We start from the raw sequence: 10,507 nt of genomic DNA, 5'->3' as shown, positions 1-10,507 counted from the left end.
ACCTTTGGGAGGCTGAAGTGAGTGGATTGCCTGACCCCGCGGGTTCAAGACCCGCCTGGGCAACTTGGCGAAACCTCATCTCTACAATAAAATCAAAATGAGCTGGGCATGGTAGCGCACGACTGTAGTTCCAACTACTTGGAAGGCTGAGGCAGAAGGATCGCTGGAGCCCAACAGGTCGAGGCTGCGGTGGCCAGGAGCGGCCACTGCACTCCAGTCTGGGCAACAGAGTGAGACTCCAACTCAAAAAAAAAAAAAGAGAGAGACAAGGTCTCACGATGTTGCCCATGCTGGTCCTGAACTCCTGGGCTCAAGTGATCCTCCTGCTTCAGCCTCCCAAAGTGCTGGGACTACTGGCCTAAAGCACAGCCCTATACTTTCTTTTTTCTTAATTTAAATGAAAACTCTCCTTATCAGCTCCATGGTCAATCTCATCTTCTAAGAGCTGCACAGATTGTTTATGTTGATTGTATAAATGGTAGCCTGTTTAACAAGCCATCTCGGATGGTTTTCAGTTTTTCTCTATTCCAAAGAATGCTGCAACAATCTTGTGGCCACTGTTGCCAGTATAACCTGTAGGGCACATTCCTAGCAATATAACTGCTTGGTCATGCGTCATATGCCTTTTAAACCTTTGACAGGCATTACCAATAACACAAGAAAAGAGGACAAAGGTTTTGAGAGCATGAGTTCCTGTGACATTTACAAGGAGAACAGTTCAGTCTACTCCAGAGTGTGGCGGTCAGCAGCTTTTCGGGGGAAACAGAACTTGGTCTGGGCACACGTGGGCTGACTGCATCTGTTCCAGGACACTCTGAGTCACAGTCATTTGCCTAAAAAAATAGTATCCTTCCTAAGTACAGAATTGTACGCTCTGCACAGCGCAAGGATTAAAAGTAACCCTTATACAGTGACTTTCCCACCCTACCTGCTGTGTGCCCAGGCAAGCCATCTTCTCCTGGTCACAGCTGCCCTGTGTAACATGGAGCTAAAATCACATTTCCCAGCCCCTTCCAATGCTGAATGTGCTAGAAATGCGGAGAACTTGGCACCCTTCCCTTGCAGCTTCTCAGTGGCTCTTTGATGCATAATGGGGGTATTTCTCCCAGTTTCCTGGCAAGGAAACTGAGGCCTGCAGTCTACTCTGGGTTACGGGGTGCAAAGGGTATCATTCACGTATCCCTCAAGTGAATGTGGCCTAGCCCCACTTTGAGCCCCAGCCCGAAAGGTCAGAGAAAGGTATTTTCCCTCGTCAGTGCCCCAAAGTGTCCCCCAAGGCCTCTTGGGACCTCTGCTGCTCCCAGCTGGGCCTCCCTCCCTGCATCCTGGGCCCCAGAGCCGGCCTCCCCGGCCTCCTCTGACTCTTGCCTTCCCCTCTCTCCCTCCTTTCTCTTCTCCCTGCTCTCAGGTGGCTGCTGAGATCTTGGTGAGTGTCCCACGCATTTGGATTTAGTGGTCTCCCTGCGTGAAGTCTGGCTGGGCTGAGCGGGGCAGCTTGGGGCAATGATTTGGGGGCCTGCTCTGTGGTTTCTCTCTCCCCTTCCGGGTCCCTTAAGGACCCTGCTGAGCAGAAGATAGGCCAGGAAGTGTTTCCCAATCTTTAGCCTTTCATCTCTGGCATGATTTGTGCTACGAACCACCCGCTGATAACGGTTACCTTCATGACCAGGTGCCGTGGCTCATGCCTGCAACACCAACACTTGGGGAGGCCAAGGCGGGAGGATTGCTTGAGCCTGGGGGTTTGAGAACAGCCTGGGCAACAAAATGAGACCTCGTCTCTACAATAAACTTAAAAAATAACTGGGCATGGTGGCATGCACCTGTAACACCAGCTACTCCATGGGGACTGAGACGGAAGGATCACCTGATCCAAGTAGGTTAAGGCTGCGGCAAGCCATGTTTGTGCCACTGCACTCCAGCCTGGGCAGCAGCGTGAGACCCCACTTCAAAAAAAAAAAAAGAGTTGCCTTTACATCGATTCAGTTTTTAAAACCTAAAATAAAGGAATTTAAGATTGGTATAACTGGAACTGGTCACTAGCTAGAAGATAACTGTGGTAACTTATATCTGCAGTGTGTTGAGATACATTCTTTCTTGACCTTGCTTGTGGAAATGCTGGCTCAGCTATCTTTCCTGCCCATGCATGTACTCATTCCCCAGAGGGACTTTCAGGGGTTGAGGGAAGAAAAGAGAAGTCCCAGTCCCCATCCCAGTGGCTGTGTGCTCCTCCCATGGGCCCCGGTCCTGGGGCCAGAGTGGAAGTAGCCAGCGCTAAGCCCCTCTGGGCTGTCCACGGGGTCCCTGGCACCTGGAGCGGGGGACAGCGTAGAGGCCCTTGTGCTGGAGGCTGAGGAAGGAAGAGGGGCATCTCAGCCCCCGGGATGGCTGGGTCAGCCCAGGCAAAGGCCTGAGAGTGGATACTAACCAAGGCTTTCTTGTGTCTTTCCTCCCAAACCCTTGCCCCTACCTGGGCACTGCAGGAAATAGCAGACACGCCCAGTGGAGACAAAACTTCCCTGGAAACACGTTTCATGACCGTCCTGTGCACCCGCAGCTACCCGCATCTCCGCAGAGGTAAGACCTGACCTCCCTTCCACCGTTCCTCAGAAAGATGATGCCTGATCTGCCGAAGGCTGAGCAGTGGAGTATCATGGTTGGCGGGGATTCTGGAACCCCAGGTTCTAGCCCTGGTTCTGCTGCTGACACGGCGTTCAGCCGAGAGCCAACTCCTTTCACCTCCTTAGAAAGACAGGGGGATCCCTGGCATTAGGGGTGGTGAGTGGGTTTCACCTCAAAGGCTGATACTGATGGATTGGTAGTAGCTGCCTAGAATGCTGTGTTGAGAAGGATTCTGAGGTTTGATGTCAGGATCCATTGAAGCAAGGCAGCGAGGGGTGGGAAGGGACAAGACCACATAGACATCTCTGAGCCACAGGCTGCCACATGCATGGGACACACCTGTATGCAGTGGCCCTGGTGTTCGGTGGTCACGAAGTGCCTTTTCCACAAAGACGTTTACCTTTTCTTGTGCATTTGTCTGGAACATACAGTACTCACAGTGCTGTGGCATAGTGGCTAGAAGCGTGGACTTGGGCACTGGGCCACCTCGATTGGAATCTGCTACTTACCAGCTGTGTGACCGCATCTCTTATGTGGGAACTGGGGTTTTAGTTCTACCTCACATGGTTTTTGTCCCACGCACGTAAACCACTCGGCACGATGTGTAGCACACAGCGCCTGCTTCCTGCGTGCTGTCTCTATTTCTCCCAGCTCACACAGGAGGAGCAGGAGGTCCAGGGAGGAAGGGGTCGCCCAGGGGCCCTCGGTGAGCTGGGCAGGGCTAGGACTAGGACCCCCACTCCTTTTACTGCCCCAGCGTGGGTTCCAGGATGTGTCCCAGGCTCTGGGGTTGTTGGCCGGGCCCGAGGCTCTGACCTGGCGCAGTGTTGGCTCTGAGGCCACGCAGCCTTGGTGTCGGCACCTCCCTCTCGTGGCGGCCCTGCCCTTCATGTGCAGGCCTGGGCTGTGGCCATCCTGCTGCCCTTTCCCCGTCCCGGGATCAGCCTGCAGAGCTGGTGGGGGGGTTTCCTCCCCTCCCGCACCAAGGCTCACCCCACCTCCGGCTTCTTTTGGGCAGTCTTCCAGGAGTTCATCAAGATGACCAACTACGACGTGGAGCACACCATCAAGAAGGAGATGTCTGGGGATGTCAGGGACGCATTTGTGGCCATTGGTAACCAGCGGGACAGAGGGCAGGGGCGGGGCGCTGGAAACTTGGCCTGATTCCCTGGAAGCATGTGGCCCGCAGCCTCCTGAGCTGCGAGCACTGAGGAGACAGCGCCCCGGATGGCTCCCAGGGCCTGCCAGGGGTGCAGCTGAGGGCGTGTCAGGGGGGCTACTCAACCTCTCCCTGGGGGAGGACCAGGAAGGCTAGAACAGGCCAGGGAGGGGTGCAGCATCCTATATGATGAAGATGTGTACACACAAAACACATTACACATACAGATACAACACACGCCCCACATACAGCACACATATGAGTCATGCATCTTGCACACACAGCTCATGCATGCCAAGTATGCACATGCCACATACACAAGACGCATATACCTTAACACACAGCCCCCCCACGCACGACACTACACCTGCCTACACACACGTCATACGTCGTGCACACACAACACACACACACCCTCTTCTCCCCTCAGTACCTGGCTCTCTCTGTTTACTTTCCTTACTTATGTGGGTTCTTGACTTTGCAGAGGTCTTTCCTTCTTGGGTCCCCGTTTCTTGGTGAGGAAATATAGAAGAGCGGCTAGCTATAAGGGTTGGCGCTGCTGTGTTCACTAGTGTTAGTTATGAGTCGCATCTCATTTCATTTCCTCTAAGATGTATTGTACAGTATAGGTGTCTTAGATGGTGAAGTAGAGGTATTGTTGTTGTTACTTAGCATGTGACAGCCCCCATCACCCAAGGTGACGTCCAGAGACAGGAGAGTCCAGTGGTTAGAGGCCCAGACTCCAGATGGAATCCCCACCTGCCACTTCTTAGCCACACATCCTTGGACAGGTCACAACACCTGTGTCTCAATTTCCTCCTCAGTAAAATGGAGATAACAATAGCACCCAGCCCACAGGGCGGATTTTGTAAGATTTAAATAAGTTAGTAATACGAGAGGCGCATGGCACGGTGCCCCCTGCCACATAGTGCTTACCGGACAAGGGTTGACTTTGCTTGTTCCTGCTGGTCCCGCGCAAAGTCAGTCGCACACAGGTTGGTTGGCCCGCACCAGTGCTCCTATCCGCTTATTTATGGAGGACACTGAGTTCAGAGAATCAGAACCAGTGGTGGAGCCAGGACTCACACCACTGGCTTTGAGTCCAGAGCCCGGGTTCTGAAAACCAGAGTAAAAGCCTTGGGAAACACTTTCAGATCTCGCCTTCCTGTGTTTCTCCCTCTTCCCTCTCTCCTCTTGCCTCGAGCATGCGTGCATGTGCCAACACACCCCACACCATTTCACAGTGCTCTGTCCCACGGCAGGCACCGGGCTCCCCTGTGGCACATCAACAGGCTCAGTTTCTAGGAAAGCTTGCGGGGTTGGTGACAGAAGAGAGAAGTTTCTCCCCAGTGTGCTTCTTAACCAGACTGACGAACCCTAAGCCTGAAGTCAGGGGAGGCTTCCTGGAGGTGTTGTCACGACTTGATGTACTTGCCCATCAAGGTCCAGCCTTGCAGAGATTTGATTTAGGGAGGTGTCACAGCGAAGGGTAGCTAGGAAACACATCCCTGCTGGGAGAACAAGGGCACAAAGGAATCTGAAGAATGTTCAGATAAGGGGGACAGGGGCGGTGAGGAAGCAAAGGGACACAGGAGCTGGGACTTTGAGCCCAAGAAGCTTGGGATTTGCTTGGCAGGTAGTAGGGAACTGAGGGAGGAGCTGGAGGAGGGAGGTGTGTGGTGTGATCTTTCCCTGGGATCCTGAGCCTGCTGCAGGGGCGACTTGCATGACTGTGCTCTTAGGGTAGGCAGCTCCAGCCTCTGCCCCCTGTTCTTGTAGAGATCCTCTCACATCCAGAGTCATTCTGACTGTGATGCTTGTGTCTGGGACCATTGAAGACACCCCCATGTGGGCACTGGAGCCTCCCAAATCAAGCAGCTGCTGAGGGCTTGAGAAGGGGTTGGATTGGCGAAACCAGGCAGGCAGTATCTGGGGCAGGGTGGGGAGGGGTGTTGCCAGGGCAGCAAGAGTGTGTGGGTCCTGAGCAGCACAGAGCCTCCGGGCTTGGCAGGGTGCTTTAAATGACCCCAACGGACAGTCATTCTCTGGGGCAGTACTGCTCTAAATCGGTAACTCTCAGGCATCAGGCCGCACAGAGCAGGGCGACCCACTGTCCTGGCTTGTGCAGGATGTTCATTGCTAGAACCAGGAGTGTCCCAGGTAGACTGGGGTGAGTTAGTTGGTCTCCCACCTATAGGGTTGCAGGTCAGCACACCTGGGGTGGGGCGTGACAATGTGCATGTCTTCCAAGTTCCCAAGGGATGCCAATGTTGTTGGTCTAGAAACCATGCTTTGAGAACCGTGACTCGAGATGTTTCTGGAGTCTGAGTCTCTAGGGTGGAGCCTAAAACCTGAGGTTGAAACAAGCTCCTCAGGTGATTCTGATGTGATTAAAGGTTGGGGGCCCTGTGTCTTGGGTGCATGAGTTTTGTTTGTTTGTTTTAAGTCAGAGTCTCACTCTGTCGCCCAGGCTGGAGTGCAGTGGCATGCTCATGGCCACCACAGCCTCGACCTGCTGGGCTCAGACAACCCTTCCACCTCAATTTTCCAAGTAGCTAGAACTATAGGTATGCACCGCCGCACCTGGATAATTTTTTGATTTATTGAAGAGACAAGGTCTCGCCATGTTGCCCAGGCTGGTCTCAAACCGGAAGTCCAGTGCAGAGTCTCTGCCCACGGCCTCTGACCAGGTTCCCTGTGTTTCTCCTCTTCCTGCTAGTTCAAAGTGTCAAGAACAAGTCTCTCTTCTTTGCCGACAAGCTTTACAAATCCATGAAGGTAAGAAAGTGTGCCAGTTTGTTCCTTTCCCCTTAAGCACTGACATACACCCACAGCACAGATGTGCGCCGGTCCCCAGGTCGGGACTTCTAGTGCTATGTCCTCCCGTTGGACATTTCTCAGAATCTGCCCTTAGCTGTCTCTAGGACTGTAGTGCTCAGTCAGGGGGATCTTGCCCCCAGAGGACATCTGGCCATGTCCAGAGGCATTTTTGGTTGTCGCAGTTCAGAGAGTGTTGCTGCTACTCCCACAATGAAGTATCCAGCCCCAGATGCCAGGGCTGAGTAGACACAGTCTCTGCCCTCTCAGAGCTCATATTCTAGCAGGTGACGTGAGGTCTCCTATGACAAACGATCATCAAGTGTCACACGTGCTCAGCTCTGGGACTAGCCCTGCCCTTCCTGAAGAGCCCAGGCCACCCTGACCACCTCCAGCCCAGCCACTGTGGCGTCTCACTGCAGGCGGGTGGGTGAGTAAGAAAGAGCCGGAGCCCCTTGGCCTTCAGTCCCCACCCGTGACAACCATTCACTGAACCCTTGCCAAGTGCTAAGTCCTGTGCCCAGGGCTCCACCTCTGACCGCAGTCGACCCACGTGGTCATCCTGTGAGACCATGGTGGTATCCCCATTTCATAGAAAGGAAAGTGAAGCCCAAGTAAGTTAAAACGCTGCCCATGTTTACATGGCTCCTCAGTGGCAGAGCTGGGCTCGAACCTAGCTCTGACTCCGAAGCTGGTGTTCCTGGCTCCCCCGGGGGCAGGCCTTGGTTGCCCACACTTTCCATTCCACGCCTGCCTCCTGGGTCCTGTTTTGACTTCCTAGGGCTGCTGTAACAAACCACTGCAGATGGAGTGCAACAGAAACTTGTTCTCCGGCAGTCCTGGAGGCCAGAAGCCCCAAATCAAGGTGTCGGCAGGGCTGGTTCCTTCTGGAGCCCCCGAGGGAGCAGCTGTCCCAGGCCTCTTTCTGGCTTCCAAGGGTTGCCAGAAGTCCTTGGTGTGGATGCGTCTCTCCAGAATCTGCCTCTATTTTCACTGGGCCTCTGTGTGTGCAGCCCTGTCCACTCTCCTATTCCTATGAAGATATCAATTATCAGCTTGGGGCCCACCCTAATTCAGTATGACTTTATTTGAACTAATTACATGTGCCAAGACCCTGCTTCCAAACTAGTTCCCATTCTGAGGCTCCAGGTGACTGTGAATGTAGGGAGAGGACGCTCTTCAACCCAAACAGGCCTTTCTTCCTCTCAGTCTGGCCAGTACAGGGCACAGGGCAGTTTGGTCAGGACTATGTGTGGAAGACGCAGGGAGCATCCCACCCTGGTTTGGGAAGGAAAAGGGGTCTCTCCTGGTGGGCTCTGTCTCTCCCCTGCCCACGTCTCCCTGGCTGGCTCCACAGGGCGCTGGCACGGATGAGAAGACCCTCACCAGGATCATGGTCTCCCGGAGTGAGAACGATCTGCTCAACATCCGGCGGGAGTTCATTGAGAAGTATGACAAGTCTCTCCACCAAGCCATTGAGGTACGGGGCGGGGGGGAAGCTTCAAGGTCCATGGGAAGGGGTGTCACGCCCCTAACATGAGATTAGAAGGCTTTTGATGCCATTGTCTTTCCCAGTGGGTTTCCCTTAGAACAGCTGAGGTATTGCTAAAAGAAAGGAGACCTTCCTCGTTGTTTACACAAAATAAATTACAGGAGAATCAAAGGTTTAGTATTAAAGATTTCCCAATGAAACAAGAGCCCACTTTTGCCTTTTTTTTTTTTTGCATCAGAGGTCTTCGTCTGTCATCCAAGCTGGAGAGCAATGGCACAATCATGGCTCTCCACAGCCTCAACCTCCTGGGCTCAGGTGGTCCTTCTGCCTCTGACTCCTGAATAGCTGGGCCGACAGGTGTGTGCCATAACGCCCAGCTAATTTTCTGATTTTTTTTTGTAGAGATGAGGTCTGGCTATGTTGCTCAGGCTGGTCGCGCAGTCCTGGGCTCAAGCAGTCCTCCCACCTCGGCCTCTCAGAGTGCTGCAGTTGCAGGTGTGAGTCACCACACCCAACCTGTTTTTTTTTGTTTTGTTTTGTTTTTACAGGCCGTGAAATTAAATACTCTTTCTTAAATGTGTTGAGCCATGCAGTCGTTCCTACAATTCAGATCCCAGAAGTTTCTGTCATTCTCATATCTCGCACCCTCAGCATATCTCGCACCCTCAGCAGAAGGCGATTCCCAAGCTACTTTGTATCACTGTGAATTTGCCTTTTCTGAATATTTCATATAAATGGAATCGTGCAATATGTGACCTTTTGTGTCCAAGTTTTTTGACGTATGAAACTCTTTTTTTTTTTTAATCTTTGAGACTGGTCAAGATCTTAAAGTCTGATGCTTTTTCTACTTGACTTGACAAGGCTGGGTATTTCATAGGCACTCATGCAAGCAATGGGAATGTAAATTGCTAGTACATTTATTTTATTTTATTTTATTTATTTTATTTTTTTTGAGTTGGAGTCTCACTCTGTCGCCCAGACTGGAGTGCAGTGACCGCTCCCGGCCACTGCAGCCTCGACCCGCTGGGCTCCGGCGATCCTTCTGCCTCAGCCTTCCGAGTAGCCGGAACTACAGGCATGCGCTACCACGCCCGGCTGATTTTTTTATTTATTATAGAGATGAGGTCTTGCCTGCCCAGGCGGGTCTCGAACCCGCAGGCTCAGGCAATCTACTCACCTCAGCCTCCCAAAGGCACAGGATTACAGGCTGAGCCACTGAGCCCAGCTGCTAGCACATTTTAAAGGGTGATTTAGCAATTTCAAAATGTCTAAAATGTATAATTTTAACTTAATAATTCTACTTGTAAAAATATATCCGCCGGGCTCGGTGGCTCAGCCTGTAATCCCGTGCCTTTGGGAGGCTGAGGTGAGTGGATTGCTTGAGCCCACAGGTTCGAGACCTGCCTGGGCAACTTGGCGAGCCCTCATCTCTACAATAAATCAAAAAATTAGCCGAGCGTGGTAGCACACGCCTGTAGTTCCAGCTACTTGTAAGGCTAAGGCAGAAAGATCGCCGGAGCCCAGCAGGTTGAGGGGGATATTTATGTCAGCATTGCTCATAACAACAAAAATTGGAAGCCCTCCATACAGAACTGGCTCCATAAGTTATGTTCCATCCACTTGCTATAATATGATATAGCCATGAAGAAGCATGAAGAATCTCTATGTAGCCAGGCTCGGTGGCTCAGCCTGTAATCCCACGCCTTGGGAGGCTGAGGTGAGTGGATTGCCTGATCCCGCGGGTTCGAGACCCGCCTGGGCAACTTGGCGAGACCTCATCTCTACAATAAATCAAAAATTAGCCAGGCGTGATAGCGTGCGCCTGTAGCTCCAGCTATTTGGAAGGCTGAGGCAGAAGGATTGCCGGAGCCCAGCAGGTTGAGGCTGCAGTGGCCGGGGGCGGCTACTGCACTGAAGTTCTGGGTGACAAAGTGAGACTCCAACTCAAAAAAATAAAAAAAAATAAAAAAAATCTCTATGTACTGATTTGGAATCTTCTCCAAGTCAAAAAATATAGCCCAGAACAGGATATGTGTCCATTTGTGTAGAAAAGGGATGTTACACCCATACACATATTTGTATATGCACAGACTATTGCTAAAAAACTGTTAACAGAGGTCGCCTCTTGGTTTGAGGACCTAGGGGCAAAGATGGGAAGGAGACTTTTATTGTATAGTCTTTCCTTTGATTTGAATTGTTTATGATGATAATATACTGTATTTTAAAAATTATATATAAAAAAATCTAAAAGGCCAGGCACAGTGGCTCATGCCTATAATCCCAGCACTTTGGGAGGCTCAAACAAGAGGATCACTTGAGCCCAGGAGTTTAAGATTGACCTTGGCAACATAGCAAGATGTCATCTCTACCAAAAAAAAAAAAAGTATACTTAAAAAAATGTATTCCCAGCCAGGCTCGAT

At 51.9% G+C, this 10,507-nt stretch overlaps 1 protein-coding gene across 2 annotated transcripts in view; it reads left to right on the top strand.

Moving 5' to 3' along the window:
* The window catches only part of ANXA6 (annexin A6), a 52,087-nt gene that overhangs the window by 40,509 nt on the left and 1,071 nt on the right, over positions 1–10,507 (top strand). The window contains exons 20-24 of one of the 2 annotated variants that reach the window (XM_008049313.2): positions 1,409–1,426; positions 2,481–2,574; positions 3,638–3,733; positions 6,498–6,556; positions 7,953–8,075. In XM_008049313.2, the coding sequence (XP_008047504.1) occupies positions 1,409–1,426; positions 2,481–2,574; positions 3,638–3,733; positions 6,498–6,556; positions 7,953–8,075 (390 nt within the window). The remainder of the gene's footprint in view (positions 1–1,408; positions 1,427–2,480; positions 2,575–3,637; positions 3,734–6,497; positions 6,557–7,952; positions 8,076–10,507) is intronic. The other variant, XM_008049314.2, reaches the window with a different exon arrangement.

Source organism: Carlito syrichta, unplaced genomic scaffold, assembly GCF_000164805.1.
Source record: "Carlito syrichta isolate Samal-C Ts95f unplaced genomic scaffold, Tarsius_syrichta-2.0.1 Scaffold131799, whole genome shotgun sequence".
Lineage (NCBI taxonomy): Eukaryota > Metazoa > Chordata > Mammalia > Primates > Tarsiidae > Carlito > Carlito syrichta.
Note: the sequence above shows the minus strand (reverse complement) of the source record. Positions and strands in the feature narration are given on the sequence as shown.